This window comes from Bufo gargarizans, chromosome 2 (assembly GCF_014858855.1).
Source record: "Bufo gargarizans isolate SCDJY-AF-19 chromosome 2, ASM1485885v1, whole genome shotgun sequence".
NCBI lineage: Eukaryota > Metazoa > Chordata > Amphibia > Anura > Bufonidae > Bufo > Bufo gargarizans.
In genome coordinates, this window is record NC_058081.1 from 194,804,608 (window position 1) to 194,821,952 (window position 17,345).

The following is a 17,345-nucleotide window of genomic DNA, read 5'->3' on the forward strand; positions in this document are numbered from 1 at the left end:
GCCGACACTTCATATATGACCCCTTGTGTATGTAAAAGAATCCACATAACCCATATGTTGTCCTACGCTGTGTAAGAACATAGCTATAAGTTGGAAACTCAAATACTCAATTAGGCTGGCTCACAGTATCTTTGAATATCTATGCATTTATTAGTGTGTATGCGTACCCAGCTCTCTGAATGTTTTTTTTTGTCTGCTGCAGAGAAATTACGCTGATATTTTTTGTTTTGGGCCTGTGTGAATTGAATCTCGAGCACGGCCAAACAAGATCGGGATAGACCAAAGGCATCCGTTACATCCACAGAAGTTTGTTATACTCACAGAACTCTGCTATACCAGCTACGTCCTGCATCACTGCGGCCTGCAGTGCGCCACACCAATACGAATCGCCGCACCCATGCCCTTGGCTGGTCACGTGGGACGCCACAGTGACTCACAGTTTGCTCATCGGGAAGCGAGGCAGGAACAAGCGCTGCTTGAGCGCGGAATTTCTAACATACAAAAATGTCATCGTACTAGGGCATAATCCTCTGAACCAGGAGGGTTCCAACTACCGGTAACGTTATCTCTGAGTTACATGACATTGATAGAACCAGCCTGATTCAAGTAACTGGCTGTACGTTATAAATACCAGAAGTGCTATATATACCAGGGAATTATTGGTATACAAGACAAGTTTGGAGAGCAAAGAGGTCATTTAAGTACATATTTGTATGTTAATGGGAATATGGTTATGCATCAACGTGTTTTTAATTTGACTCTTTTATTGGTTTAATAAATGCATATGTATGCAAAGATACTGTGAGCCAGCCTAATTGAGTATTTGATTTTAACCTTTTTGGTCAGCTAGTATCTGACAGGCATGGGCTCCAGTAGAATGCTGGTGTAGCTTCTCTGCAAGTTTACTTATCAGTTGGAAACTGTCAATCAGAGATGACCTACAGTAAGTAACTAACTAATCACTAGCAAAGCAGCTAGATGTATCACATTAACAACAGTAACTGAATAGGCAATAGCAGAAGCCAGATACACTGAATCTGGGTGGCGATGTTAAATTCCTCAAATTTATAGCTTAATACTGCACGTTCTGTGTCCAATTCCTTCACTATACATTTGTATTCCCCAGGGTAGGCGACTTTATTGATGATCAGTTCACAGATGTCACGACTGGAGTTACATTTTTCCATTTCCGTGTCACCGTTTTTCCAGGTGTAACTGGCATGCTTAGACATGGTTGGACATGTCAAAAAATACTGTGTTTCAAACGCCTGTGTCTCTGTGGATAGAGGCCGATTTCCTTTTAGGTACATTATTGATGACTCTAAGAAAAAGAAAAAATAGCAGATCTGGATTTAATTAACTCATTTAAATATAAAACTAGAAGTAAATTAACAATCTTGTATGACCATAACATAAAATACATTTCAGCAGTGTGGCAATGTGAATAGTGATGAGTGCAGTAAAGTCCCGGGGAAGCATGAAAAAGGGGTGTTTTCACCAGGAGCGTGTCACCAAGAGTCCTGGCCTTGGTGGAGTAAAGGCCCTAGATATAGGTGGCCACTAAGCTAGCTGGTGGACACCAAGCTACTTTGCTGAGCTGGCTCCTAGCTAGTCCAGGGCGGGCTTTTACTGGGAACAGGCAATGTGTTGGGTGGGTGCCTGTTCCCCATGCTCCAGTCCAGAATTTTGGAATATTCCCATGTCCAGGGATGGTATTTAATCCTGTTGCTGGACTTGGGTGTGGTTCCCAGTCTGGGGAAGGAGAGTGTGTTTTCCAGAAACAGAGGCCTGTTGAGGCTCTGTGTGTGTGGGCTAAGTGACAGCCTGGAACTTGGGCAACGCAGTGATGCCTGTGGCACAAGGGCCACAAGGTCAGAGTCGGGAGGACCGCTGGACCACAATCCCCCAAAGGGACTTGCATTTGCTACGGCCTGGAGGCTGTTGGACTATTGGGCTGAAAAAGCTGCATGTTATGACCGTGTGTGAACGGTCCTTTAGGTGAGTCAGATTATTATATGTTTAGTTAGAGCCCAGCCGGGCAGGTGTTTATTTTGTATAATTTATGTTTGGTTTGCTGAGGTGCCAAATAAAGCGATGTTTGGACCTGAAACTTGGTGTCTGGCAACGATACTTGTGTGAATGACCCCCGGAGAAGAGCTAACCCCCACAGCAGATACAGACCCTCTACACTTCTAAAGGGTTTGTGCACCTCTCAGCTCCTTTGCACAATGGTCTCAGCGGCTCTCTGGGTGTAAACTTCCTGTTTGACACTGCTGCAGCCAGTTTACATCCAGAGAGCGCAGTGGAGGCCGTGGAGTGAAGGTGCCAGGAGCCAGGGCCAAGAAACAGGTGAGTATGCTTTTTTTCACAGGGCTAATCAGGAAAATGGGTTTTCCACCTCCCCCCCTACCCAAACATGTAAAACCCCTTTAAAGTTTTGGAATGTATCTGGCTGATTGCCTAAAAGAGAACCTCTGAGGCTCAAGCTGTGTTGTCTCTGTGTTGACTCAGGTAGCATTCTGTCTGCGGAACAAGACCATGGAGGCAAATCCCCCACCCCTTTTATAGGCCTGGCCTCTTCAGATCTATTATCATTGTATTTTTATTACTATGCTATTATTATTAGGCTAAACATAGAAGGATCCAAAAGAAGATTACATTCTCTGCATTGTCTGACAGATTTTTGTAAGACATCTTGTTTTCAACTTGTTTTGAAACCACCCAACACTACAAACTAGAAAACTGCGATCACCATATTACACCTGTCTAATAACAGGTCTTAGAGGCTATGGACACCTTTGGAGCCATATTTTTTAACTACTGATGTATGTGTATTTTGGCTAAAAATGCTGCAATAGGGTTTTATTAACATTTTTACACTAGTTCTGTGACTTCTGTGTTTCACAGTAAATAGGAGCTGAAAAAAGCTATTGTGTGATAAATCCATCAGACTTTCAGTCTGACCACATGTTCACCAGCCCCCTCAATGACCTCTCATGAACATTCTGTCTGTGCTGATTTATGCTTTTATATTGTTCCTGTAACATTTGTGCATATATCCAATATATGTATGGATATACTCACCCTTTTCCTGGTTGCATATAAGCATTCTGTTTCAGGTTCTGAAGTAACATGGAGCTGTTAAGAGAGAATGAACATGTTAAATGTAGGAAGTTAAACTTCGGCTTAGACTAGCCATAAAGGAAGCTATTTTTTGCAGTATAATGATAGACCAGATTTTTTTTTTTACCACGTTCTAGTTAATCCCACATCACTAGGTATGTGCAGTGTACTTTTCAGTTTCAATTGACCATTTGTAGCACAGACTTAGCTGCTCTGAGGAATCATGCCTAATGCTAGCCATAGAGGTAAAGACTAGATTTTGAGTGAGTGCATTCACATGTTGTAGTCATATAGCAGCAAGCATTATATCATATGACGTGTGAATATGCCTTATCCAAGTATGTTATGATTGTTATTTCTACCCAAAACAATTGGTTCTGGATGAAAAAAAATCTGCTCCACTGGAAGGAACATTTATCGTTTCTACTTTAGAATTTTCATGGCCATTAAAGGGTTTTCCAGAACCGAAATATTGATGACCTTTCCTTAGGATAGGTTGTCAATATCAGATTGGTGAGAGTCCAACTCTCAGCTGTTTGAAGGTACCACGGTAGCCTCTTCTTTAGACCTTTGACGTCACTTACAGTCGGGTCCATAAATATTGGGACATCAACACAATTCTAACATTTTGGGCTCTGTACACCACCACAATGGATTTGAAATGAAACAAACAAGATGTGCTTTAACTGCAGAAAGTTAGCTTTAATTTGAGGGTATTTACATCCAAATCAGGTGAACGGTGTAGGAATTACAACAGTTTGCATATTTTGAAGGGACCAAAAATAATGGGACAATTGGCTTCTCAGTTGTTCAATGGCCAGGTATGTGTTATTCCCTCATTATCCCAATTACAATGAGCAGATAAAAGGTCCAGAGTTAATTTCAAGTGTGCTATTTGCATTTGGAATCTGTTGCTGTCAACTCTCAAGATGAGATCCAAAGAGCTGTCACTATCAGTGAAGCAAGCCATCATTAGGCTGAAAAAACAAAACAAATCCATCAGAGAGATAGCAAAAACATTAGACGTGGCCAAAACAACTGTTTGGAACATTCTTAAAAAGAAGGAACACACCGGTGAGCTCAGCAACACTAAAAGACCCGGAAGACCACGGGAAACAACTGTGGTGGATGACCGAAGAATTCTTTCCCTGGTGAAGAAAACACCCTTCACAACAGTTGGCCAGATCAAGAACACTCTCCAGGAGGTAGGTGTTTGTGTGTCAAAGTCAACAATCAAGAGAAGACTTCACCAGAGTGAATACAGAGGGTTCGCCACAAGATGTAAACCATTGGTGAGCCTCAAAAACAGGAAGGCCAGATTAGAGTTTGCCAAACGACATCTAAAAAAGCCTTCACAGTTCTGGAACAACATCCTATGGACAGATGAGACCAAGATCAACTTGTACGAGAGTGATGGGAAGAGAAGAGTATGGAGAAGGAAAGGAACTGCTCATGATCCTAAGCATACCACCTCATCAGTGAAGTATGGTGGTGGTAGTGCCATGACGTGGGCATGTCTGGCTGCCAATGGAACTGGTTCTCTTGTATTTATTGATGATGTGACTGCTTACAAAAGCAGCAGGATGAATTCTGAAGTGTTTCGGGCAATATTATCTGCTCATATTAAGCCAAATGCTTCAGAACTCATTGGACGGCGCTTCACAGTGCAGATGGACAATGACCCAAATCATACTGCAAAAGCAACCGAAGAGCTTTTAAGGGAAAGAAGTGGAATGTTATGCAATGGCCAAGTCAATCACCTGACCTGAATCCGATTGAGCATGCATTTCACTTGCTGAAGACAAAACTGAAGGGAAAATGCCCCAAGAACAAGCAGGAACTGAAGACAGTTGCAGTAGAGGCCTGGCAGAGCATCACCAGGGATGAAACCCAGCGTCTGGTGATGTCTATGTGTTCCAGACTTCAGGCTGTAATTGACTGCAAAGGATTTGCAACCAAGTATTAAAAAGTGAAAGTTTAATTTATGATTATTATTCTGCCCCATTACTTTTGGTCCCTTAACAAGTGGGAGGCACATATTCACACTGTTGTAATTCCTACACCGTTTACCTGATTTGGCATGATGCCCTCAAATTAAAGCTGACAGTCTGCAGTTAAAGCACATCTTGTTCGTTTAATTTCAAATCCATTGTGGTGGTGTATAGAGCCACAAATGTTAGAATTGTGCCAATGTCCCAATATTTATGGACCTGACTGCAAGTGACGTCAGTCACATGGCCTTTCTGCAGTGCATTCCAATGTATGGTGCTGTGCGTGATATACATGATAAAAGTGCCATGGCCCCTTTAAAGAGTAAATGGGGGGTTACCAAAAGTTGGACCCCCAAGGATATCATGTTGAAGACCTATCGTGAGGATAGGTTTACAATAGATAAGCTCTTTCACTAGTAAAAGGTACAATCATGCGAGTAGCTTATTATCATCATTTTGGGCAATGCAAATGCACAATATTTCACAAAATATGAATGAGAGAAAAGTTTGTATTGTATGAAATATCTTTTTGTCTACTTCCAATTAAAACCAAAAAGTAATTCCAGTCAAAAAACCTTAAAGGGCATCTGTCAGCAGATTTGTACATATGAAACTGGATGACCTGTTACATGTGCACTGGGCAGCTGAAGACATCTGTGTTGGTCCCATGTTTATATGTGTCTGCACTGCTGAGAAAAATTAGGTTGTAATATAGGCAAATGAGCCTCTAGGAGCAACGGGAGACGTTGCCATTACACCTACAGGATCTCTCTGCAACTGCCGTGCCCTCTGCACTTTAATTGATGTTTACAACTTTAATTGATGTTTACACTACCTGGCCCTGTCAATCTAAGTGGAAAGGATGTCCCCTTCCCCCCCAGCGTTGCTCCTAGAGGCTCATTTGCATTTATTAAAACATTATTTTTCTCAGCAATACAGGCACATATGAAGATGGGACCAACACAGATGCCTTCAGCTGCCAAGTGCAAATGTAACAGGTCAGCCAGTGTCATAGGTACAAATCTGCTGATAGAGTCCCTTTAAATACGTGACGAGAATCGGCATGATGACATTTTGAGGAAGTAATAAAATAGAAATAGTTTTTGCGGAAACACTCTAAAAAAGTAACAAGCTGAACTTATAAATGTCAGAAAAGCTTATGTCTGATCTTATCTGCTCCGAAAGCAGGGAAGTGGTTATGGGGGAGGCAAGAGGTGGCACACACACCTAGGACCTGGTGCCCAAGAGTGACAATTTCTGTTAACCGTTTCATCCTCTACATATTTCCACAGTCTGGGAGCTTGCTATGAAACTACTCCATGGAACTACTACTATGGAATCTAATTTACAACCCATATGGACACCTTAGCCGCTGCCCTTGTAAACCTAGCATCTGTTAGATAGTGAAGAAACATCTGAACAGACTAAACAGTGGCCTCATTCATGTTCAATTCATAGGGCTGCAGAAAAGGCTTGATGCAAAATGAATGAGTGTTTGGTATGGTTAATTGTATGACATACCTGTTATGCTTTAGGACTGAGTCACATTTTCCATCAATCCAACCACAGAAGGGGTCTCTTGCCTGAATACAGTCCATGCAGCTTGTGCTATAGGCCGAACAGTCATCAAGTGATAGTCTGGAAATTTCTCGAGTAGTTCCCATATACAACATGTGCTACACAAAAATCACAAAGATGTGAGTAACCCAGCAAACATTTAACTAACCACGCATCCTTCCAGTGTGAATGTATCACACATCCCACCAGACTATGAATCACTGTTAAATGATATCTCAAGGAGACGATAAACCCACTACTGCTGACATATCTATAGACAACAAAGCAGATGAAACTACAGAATCCAGCAATGTGATGCTTCATTATGAAACATAAGCCATAGTCATATTCTAAAGTAAATTTAGATTGATACAGTAAGTCAGGCTTGGGTAATAAATTAATGTAACTGTATGACATGGTCTACCTATGCTCCACTAGGACCCAGTCATTACAGTATTGTATGAAACGCATGAGTTGATATCATTTTAATGTGACTCACATAAATCCTACTAACACAAAATTCGTCATTCCTGTAACATCCCTGACTAAAGTCTCAATTTTACATTGCAGTCCTTGTAGTTGGGGATCTCAAATCTCTAGCTGATCCAACTAGGTCAGATTGTACCAAAGTAACTGTAGGACAGGCAGTATGTCGTACAGTGTCGCTGTTTGAGGGGTAACCCTCTGCCACAGCCTGTCTTGACTATAGACCCTTGTAGGGGTTCACTAGTCACTTTAGAGGGAACCACTTTGTGCCTCCATGGTTCCTCATTGGCCACTATATAACTACCTTTAACTTACTCCAATCTCCCACGCCCACAAGCCTGCCATTGTCCCAGCTGCTGTATGTCCTGACTACAACTGTGACTACATCTTCAGGATGCAGATACAGTTGAATATAATAATAGAGTAGGGAGCGATCAGCTACCTGCTGACAATGGTTCAGCACAGCAGGCATGATACAGTGATGTCATCACACCTGCTATGTCTAGCAACAGACAGGAGACAGAGCAGACTTTGGAATAGGAACATGGGGAAGGTGAACATCCAATTTGGAAGTATTAAAGAGGTATTATTCTGTGGGGGCACTTATGGACGCATCATACTGTGTGGGGACCACTTAAATGAGTACTTCGTGGGGTACGCATCGAGCATCATAATGTGTAGGACCACTTAAGGTGGCATCACACTGTGTGAGGAACATTATACTGTGTGAGGGCACTTATTGGGCCATAACACTATGTCAAGGGCGCGAAAGGGGCATCATACTGTGTGGGGGGTGGGGATTACACTTTGTCAGAGATACTAAAGGGACATCATACTGCCTGAGAGGCATTAAGTGGCATCAAAACTGTTTGACATTCTTGGGGCATTAAGGGGAAATCCTTAGGCCTCTTTCACACTTGCGTTGTCCGGATCCGGCGTGTACTCCACTTGCCGGAATTACACGCCGGATCCGGAAAAACGCAAGTGTACTGAAAGCATTTGAAGACTGATCCGTCTTCAAAATGCTTTCAGTGTTACTATGGCAGCCAGGACGCTATTAAAGTCCTGGTTGCCATAGTAGTAGTGGGGAGCGGTATACTTACAGTCCGCGCGGCTCCCGGGGCGCTCCAGAGTGACGTCAGAGCGCCCCATGAGCATGGATGACGTGCCATGCGATCACGTCATCCATGTGCGTGGGGCGCCCTGACGTCACTCTGGAGCGCCCCGGGAGCCGCACGGACGGTAAGTATGCTGCTCCCCCGCTCCCCGCTACACTTTACCATGGCTGCCAGGACTTTAGCGTCCCGGCAGCCATGGTAACCATTCAGAAAAAGCTAAACGTCGGATCCGGCAATGCGCCGAAACGACGTTTAGCTTAAGGCCGGATCCGGATCAATGCCTTTCAATGGGCATTAATTCTGGATCCGGCCTTGCGGCAAGTCTTCAGGATTTTTGGCCGCAGCAAAAAGCGCAGCATGCTGCGGTATTTTCTCCGGCCAAAAAACGTTACGTTCCGGAACTGAGGACATCCTGATGCATCCTGAACGGATTTCACTCCATTCAGAATGCATTAGGATAAAACTGATCAGGATTCTTCCGGCATAGAGCCCCAACGACGGAACTCTATGCCTGAAGACAAGAACGCAGATGTGAAAGAGCCATTAGTGAGTAGGGGGCACAAATAGCTGCTATTACTGTGTGAGGACACAAAAGTGACTGAGCACCATTGGGTGTGCATGGATAGAGATTGGGTGGGCTTGAGGTGTGTCTTAATGTACAAAAAATTGAGTTGTCCCTCTTTCCGTTTTTTTAAACGTTGGGTGCTATGCAGCAATTCTAAAGATCAAAGTAAAAGGGGAAAAAAATAACTATAAGTTATAAAGTCACACACAAAATAGTCAGTGAAGGTTGCACCTTACATGCCGCACTTCTTACCTCCTTTGGATCCAATTCCATGAACTGTAGTCTTCCTTTATGTTTAAAGGGGATCACTTTAAGAATATTTAAAGCCCCATCTTTCAGCTCTACCACCTTGTGTACAGTTCCATCATCTTTGACAATAAGATTGAAAGGTTATGTTAACTATTTTATTTGTAACTTGAATACCTTTTGGATGTTAAAGTGTACTCTTAATATCAAATGGCCAATGACAACAAAATGAGTGCGGGAAGCTTTAAGCAGGGGACAAGTCACTTCACACTATCCCTTGACACCAAATAACATGGTACCATATAAACAGAGCAGCTACGGTCACATTCCATCCAATCAACTGTGTTATACTGTGGTCACATGACCCCATCTTCAATTACCTCATTTTGTTGCCGATGTAATATTGGACAGCACATAACTGGGGTAGCACTGTTCCTATATGGTTGTGTTATATACCAGGGCAGGGGGTGAGAAATGAAGTGGCACAATATATTTTAAGGATACATATTGAATTCTGAAACTTTCTTTAGCTTGAGGTTAAATATATCCCCTTTTAAAGGGTAACTGTCTTTTTATTTTATTTGCTAGTTTATTAGAGCTAGGCATGTATACCTGAGTTAGCAAGTGTGTATGGGAAGTGAGGGAAAGCAGTTTTGGCTTCAGAGAACTGAGAACTGGCAGAGGAGCCATCATATTGTAAATGTTTAAACAGCCTAAAACGAAGGGAAAACTCAAGGAAAACAGTGGTATGTGAAGAAACTAAAGATTGCTTTATTCATAATGCTGCTGCAGCAGTAACATATGCTAAAATTTATTTTTTGATGAACACAAGACAGTTACCCTTTAAATTAAAGTGGTTGCAAGGGATTAGAAAAATAAGGCTGCTGTCTTGCAAAAACAATGCCACACCTGTTGTGTGAGGTAAGGTAGCTCACCCCCATTCTTTTCAATGTCTAATCCTGGACAAACCCTTTAGGAATGATGTCCCTGGAATGAAAACAGTGTGCACTCTAATGTAATTGGTCTACTTTGCTTTAACCATTTAGGTAAAGTGGCCATTTGGGCAACATAACAGTAAAGATAACCTCTGTCTGTCAGTTGCTCTTTGGCCAACAGCTGTCCTGAGAGTTTATCAACCTTGAGAGCTCTTTCTGCTGCACCACCCAAACATCTGCACCCCAGAACTCTAGTGCCTGCTGGTAATTGCTTTGATTTAAGAGCACTGATAATTCTTATTGACAATCTTCTTTAAAGGTCATGATGTAGGTGAATCTAAAATAATTCAGTTTCACTGGATGTGACTCATGGATTTAAAACTGGATCTCAGTTGGGTGCATTTACCTGTGGCTAATATGATAACACTGTAGGTTTCCTGGTTCACTGTGGTTATCACATCCACTACTATTTTTCTGTAGTTTTCAAGATTTTGGAAAACAGTCCTATTTGCTGATGGCCACAACCAGTCTGTTAGTTCTGGATAGCTGGATGCCTCTTCTGAGGTCTCCTCAGGGGTGAGAGTTTCAAGGCACTGGATTTGGAGGGTACAATAAGATTATGATGAACACTAAAACTAAAAGTAGACCAATAAAGATAGCAAAACAGGCATAAAAAAGTAGAGCAAAGAGGTAACTACTGTATATAATCTTATATCACAACTAGAATTATGCATTTACTTTGTGAAATACTTTTTTTATATTTAATGCAGAGTGTAACACCTTTATACTGATTTTATATTTGAGTATTCATCAAAACTTATAATGTATGGGAATAGATGTCTTATTCATGGTCATAAGAGCATGTTTATCGAGACTTCCACTGTACAGTATAACTAGCAAACATCAAGAATTTGTGTGACCAGTTCTTCTTTGCTATTGCCTTCGTATAAATAAATGTGGATATAAAATGAGACCACCTTGTAGGTCTACAATAAAAGGTTACATTCTGATAGAACCTGATGAACTTGCACTCTCTTTACACTTTTTACAGTCCAGTATGTATTTTGAGGATAACAGCAATGAAGTATTACCGTTCCTGGTCGAATCCTTAGGTCTTTTTGAGAGGAACCCAACAAGCTTGAAGTATTGAAAAGATGTTCAATATGCTCAACCTCATAAGAGCACACCGCACTGTGATTCCTAAAGCAATGTGAAAAGCATAGTCAAGCATGGCATGTCACAGAAGAAAAGAAAACAGCGTTGTCTTTTTCCTAAACCACACTGGAAAGTGGCTGGTTGGTTGCTGGGGACATGTTTGAGATTTTGAGTTGAGTGGTTTCCTGTTCTCTGTGTATAATGTATACTTAAATGGTTATTCCATTCACAGAAAATGATGAGATATTGCTAGGATTTGTCATGACTTTCAAATCAATTGGGGGACTAGTAAAAAAACTCAAAGAAACTGAGAAGGAAAGGGCTTTAGCGCTGTGGCCCCTTCAAAGTTTTTCCCCGTATTAAAATTTTAGTGAAGTTTGCATAAGGTCTCAGAAGTGTAATATTTCCAATAGTAGACAGAGAAGATATACGACAGAAGTGTAGTCCATAATGTATGCGGCTTACTTCATGATGCTTTAGTCCAGGCATCCTCAAACTGCGGCCCTCCAGATGTTGTAAAACTACAACTCCCACAATGCCCTGCTGTAGGTTGATACCTGTAGGCTGTTCGGGCATGCTGGGAGTTGTAGTTTTGCAACAGCTGGAGGGCCGCAGTTTGAGGATGCCTGCTTTAGTCTGTCCCCAATTTTAATCTTAAGTGCCGCTGTGGATGCTGGAAATGGAGAGCTTTCCAGAACTAGTATTGGAGACCAAACGTAAATATTAACGCTGGAAAGCGCATCATTTCCAGCATCCTCAGCAGCATTTAGATTAGGTTCCAGGACAGATTGTCATGAAGTAAGCTACATTCATCAAGGACTACACTTCTGTCATACATCTCCTCCACCTAATATTGGAAATAATAAACTTCTAAAACCTTATGTGAAAATCACAATAAAGAACACTTCTCTTCCTTGCATTTTTCTGTAGAGTGCTGTGAATTACCGATAACTTGGCAGCATAGTTGAGTGAATGACAGGGGAGGCAAAAGAGAAGGATATTGCAGTAGTGTGTGGGAGATGGTGAGGGCATCTATAAGCGTTTTTACTGGAACTTTAAGGAGGGACTAGAAATGTTTTGCATTGGAAGTGGCAGGAGTTGGTAAGGGTTTGGATGTATAGTCTGAAAGATAGGGCAGAATCAAATGCTGTTGTCGGGTATCTCACCAGGCATTTTTGAAAAGTCCATAAATCACATTCTTTGATTTTCTTTGCACATAGTAGATGTCTTGTAGGTGTGGATAATATTGCCCAGTTAATTGGTTTCCACATATCATATGTGATTTCAGTGCCGTACTAAATACGTTGCGGGTATTGGGTTTTGCTGATCCGCTCTCTTCCTGAAGAAGCAAAATTTGGATAAAAATGTTGTTATTGTGCCTTTATCAAAAATGAAAGTGGAATAAGAAGTGAAACATAGTAAACCACAAATGATAACACTGGCCCGTGGCACACTGTAAAAGAAAATAGCAAACATGTAAAGAAACAATGAAGAAAACAGTAGAAATACCATATTTCCAAAAAAGGCAGTATACCACCATGTGGAATGCTTAAAAGGGTTGTCTGGCAGGGGTTCGACTGCTGTGACCCCACCGATCACAAAAATGAGGACCTGTGATGTACCATTTGAATGGAGTGGCTGACAGTATGCGTGCTGGAGCTCCATTCAGCTCAATGGAGATGCCAGATACCTCCGGCAGTCCCATCGAATTGAATGGAGAGGTGGACACTTAAGAGTGTCTGCTGTTCCATACACACCAGAAGCATGGCCCTCCTTTCTCATGATCAGCGAGGGCCCCACCAATCGGACCCCTGCCAAAAAGACACTTATCACTTATGTTGTGAGGAGGGTATACGTTGCTTTCAAGGGGCTGTCCCACGAATAATATTCTACAGTTTTCAAACTAGCACCTGAATACTTTTGTAAATGTATGTCATTCAATAAAATGTATCTGTATAGCGCCACCTGCTGTTTGTTTGTTTTTGTTTCTTCTTTGGCTCACTGAGAAGGCCGCACATGCTCAGTTTCAGCCTTTAAATGCCTCCTGAGTTGTGATAGGGAGAGCTGAGACATGCCTCCTGAGCTGTGATAGGGAGAGCATGGACACGCCCCCTTAGCTGCAGCAGAAAGGACACTCCCCTTGAACTGCCAGCTTGATATAAATCTAGTAGAGCAATGAATGTGGAGATCTCTGGATCCATGTACAGGGCTGGTTCTAGCTTTCTTAGAAAGATATTGTCATGTACTATATGATGTCTGATTTTCATTTTTTACATAAGTCATGGGATAACCTCTTTAATGAGACAACCCATTTAAAGGGAATTTATCACATTATTCATTTTTTATGTAGGATATAAATAATGGGGCAAATGTAAATGTAGCTGTTCCGGATGCTGTTGGATCATGTAACCCGCAGTCTGACAAATGGACTACAGTGTCTGCTGTGTCAGCAGGAAGTAAGATGCAAGTCTAGACGCTCATATTACAGCTCTAAAAGACTTGCAGAGAAATACTTATTTCTGGCTGACACCGCAAACTGTGGAGAAGAAATAATCAGAAATGATCTAGCAGTGCTGGGAATGTAGTTATTTTATGCAAGAAAGTAAGGGATTGCTGTATACTTTAGTACCTTCTCTTTAACGCAGGTTCTAAATGGGCTCCCGATAAAAAAAAATATACCAAAAGTCTTCTGATATTCACAGAGCACACTGTGCATGGGACTTGGTGCCATGAACTAGCGGGTGTGCCACGTGTCCTACCTCCCCTAAGGTAGTTGTCTAAGTGAACCCCTCGATTCTTCACAGTACCCCTGATGGTGGGGATAGACTTCGATGCCCCTTGAGGAGGGTAGGCACATGAGGCAGCTGGTTCATGCATACCAGGAGGTACCTGAGAAAGGTACCAGAAGTACAAGTGTAGTCAGACAGGCAGAGTCGTAACCAGGAACAACAGTGCAGGACCGAAGAATGAGGCAGAGGAGTAGTCAGACAGGCAAAAGGTCAAGGCAGGCGGCACAAGTACAGGACAGGCAATCCGGATCGGCAACAGGAGAGTCAAGGCAAGCAGGCAGGGATCAGACGGTTAGCAGAATCCAGAAACGAAGTACAAGTCAGGAACACACATGAGTATCAGGATCTTTAGCAAAACACAAGGACCTTGACACTAAGGCATCTGGGAAGGGGGCTGAGCCACTTTAATATGCGCATGAGGGCTAGGATTGGTCAGCGTCGTCACATGACTTAACTCATAAAACGTGCGCCGGCCCTTAAGGAAGTGCTGCAAAAAAAACAGCAGCAAGCATGTTGTGGCCAGGGCTGTGATGAAACTGTGGAGCGGATCCTCAGAACCACAGCACCTACACAATTAGAGCCCACAGCTGCTGCGGTGAATGGGAAGCTCTGGCCACAGATCACCGCTGAGCATGACGCCCGGGACCGTGGTGGTAAGCAGGGGAACAGCGGCGCACAGCAGCCCCTGCTATACTTGGTTAACTAACTCACCTTACAAAGCTGAGCCACCATAGCCAGTCTCTTCTCTACTGTTCTGGTTTCATCATTATCCTCAGTGAAGAAGAGAAGAATCTTATTTTGCACTTTGTCTTCTTTCTCCACAACTAGAGACTTCACAAACTCTGGATCTAATATAAAGCACACAGCATAATAATGCATATTGAATGTAAATGTGTATTTTACCACTGCCCCTCTTTTTCACATTATCCAAGTACCATAACATACTGAATAATACACATGTATATTAAACACATATGTAGAATATACATGTAGTACATTTCAAGGGGGAATCCACTCATAAAGGATCTTCTGTCAAGTCAAAAGTGTCAGAAGACCATGAAGGTATCCTTTATTTGCAGCCCCCTAGTTCAGGAATTCAGTAATGGTCTGAACAAAGGGACTTCCCTAATGTGACCCTTTTCTAACTGGATTCCCCCTGCAAAGATCAAATCAACCAAATAAAACTTTGATACCATGAATGAACACAGAAAGAGAACCGAAAGTTAACAGTACGGTGGGGCAAGTACCAGGAACTTTTTGGTTCATATTAGGCTCTTGTCACACTATGTAAGCACTCTGCATCCAAGGCTTGCATCAGAATGATTTCCCAACAGAAACCTTTGGTGAATACGTTTAAAAGATGCCATCCAATACCCATAGGTAACCTTAGGTAAATACCTTTTTATAATCTGTAAAAAACACAGTATCCCCTAACTATACTGAGCAAAAGAGGGCAAAAGATCACTCTTTTGGACTCTGTTGGTATAATGGGGGCTTTATGGGTCCATTTAAAGTATGGGCCAGGAGCCTTCCCAGCTTATAGGTTAAATGTAAGCTGCAATGTGAAAATGTTTTTATTGTGAAGCTTGAATTTTACGAACAGATAATTAGCAACAAAATGCAAGAAGTAAATGGAATACATTACAGCCGTCCTCATCCACATAATCAGTATACACATAGTGCTGGTCTGTATTTTATTTATCACTTACATCTGAAAAATTTATCTCCTGTGTACAGTAATGGTTTTTCACCATGGATTTTGCGAAATAAGACTTTCTTCATACTCCCTCCATTGTTGGTTATTCGGGGCAATGTAGAGTATACCTGGTTTCCTGAAAGAATACATATTTGCAGATATAAATATATCTGTACAGAAATAGATAGGTAGATAGATAGATATCTGCTCGTTTCCATGGTTTTGACCACCCTGCAATCCAGCTGTGGTGGCCGCGCTTGCACATTATAGAAAAAAGTGTCAGTCTCTCTGGTGGCCAGGACCATGGAAATGCACCTAGGCTGGCGGTTTTTCCTATAGTGTGCAAGCAAAGCCACCGCTGCTGGATTACAGGGTGGCCATAACCCCTGGATATGAGTAGTGTATAATATGATGTAAAAATGAATCCAGCCAGCAAAGGAGACGATATGGACAATCACAATACATTAGTAAGTGCCTTGTATTAACTTTCTCTACATGGTAAATGCCATTTGCTGAAGTGAGACAACCCCTTTAAGTTGACAAACATGGTACCAGATGAAAGTTTGGCCTGATACATGACACAGTGGTTTGGTATGGAAATAAAATCTGTCAACAATGTAATGATTTAATTACTCACACTGTTCTTATTTGCACACTGAACCAGCCTAATACATTAAATTGTGTACATCGATTGTCTTTAAAACCCGCAGACCCTCCCAAGTTATCCAGGTTACATATATCGATCCTCAGGTCCAACAGTCAGCACCCTACCCATCAGCAGTTTCGTACAACCTCAGCACCAGAAAGTATACAGTGAAGGGAGCAGAAACAGAAAGTTCCATACACTGTGTAGTTTCTGGGCCAGCATACTTCATCATAGCTGCCATGAATGGGAGCTGAGCTGCAGTACCCATCTTGCCCACTACACAGTGTAAAGAGCTGTCTGCTTCCAGCTCTGTACAATGTATAGTTTCCAGCACTGGCGGCCCGTGAAAAAAATCTGATCGGTGGAGTGTCAGGTGTCAGATGCCCACCAATCTGATATTGATGACCTATCCTGAGGATAATGCCAACATCTTCATGGCGGAGGTGGAGGACAGACTGGTTTATCGTTCAGCATATCTTGGGGGAGTCCTGTGCTGGTGGCGCTACATCAATGACATTTTTATGATTTGGAGCGGTACCATGGAAGCGTTAGATGAGTTCCATCAGCAACTGGACGGTGGGATCCCAGGATTACAATTTTTTGTGACATCTTCTCAAAAGGAGTTAAAATTTCTAGACGTTAGGGTATATGAGGAGGAGGGTAGATTGAAGACAGACCTCTTTCAGAAACCAACAGCTAGAAATCATTTGTGAAGATATGACAGTAAACATCCCCGGCATATGCTTGATTCGCTCCCTTGAAGCCAGATGTTACAGGTAAGGAGTGGTATCAGGTGGTATCAGAGGATGACACATTTGAAGGGAGAAATTTGCTGAAAGAGGCTATCCGAGAAAATTATGGCAGTGTACCAGAGTTAAGGTGGGTTTGGTTGACAGGGAGACCAAAATATTTAAGTATGGATGAATAGGAGGAGACTAGGGGAAGATTGTGTGATCACGTGATGTTCACATGACCATCATATGACTAGGGTCATGTGACTGGCGCGCTCCGCAGGTCCTGAACACCTATGGGTAGTAA

General features: G+C 42.3%; 1 protein-coding gene across 1 annotated transcript in view; it reads right to left on the bottom strand.

The window, feature by feature from the left end:
* Window positions 1-744: 744 nt before the first annotated feature.
* The window catches only part of SEMA7A (semaphorin 7A (John Milton Hagen blood group)), a 38,508-nt gene continuing 21,907 nt past the window's right edge, over window positions 745-17,345 (bottom strand). The window contains exons 6-14 of the mRNA XM_044279844.1: window positions 15,675-15,797; window positions 14,677-14,813; window positions 12,343-12,515; window positions 11,113-11,221; window positions 10,428-10,614; window positions 9,093-9,208; window positions 6,636-6,790; window positions 3,085-3,138; window positions 745-1,321 (exon numbers count right to left, since the gene is read on the bottom strand). Of these exons, the coding sequence (XP_044135779.1) occupies window positions 1,261-1,321; window positions 3,085-3,138; window positions 6,636-6,790; window positions 9,093-9,208; window positions 10,428-10,614; window positions 11,113-11,221; window positions 12,343-12,515; window positions 14,677-14,813; window positions 15,675-15,797 (1,115 nt within the window). The 3' untranslated portion in view covers window positions 745-1,260. The remainder of the gene's footprint in view (window positions 1,322-3,084; window positions 3,139-6,635; window positions 6,791-9,092; window positions 9,209-10,427; window positions 10,615-11,112; window positions 11,222-12,342; window positions 12,516-14,676; window positions 14,814-15,674; window positions 15,798-17,345) is intronic.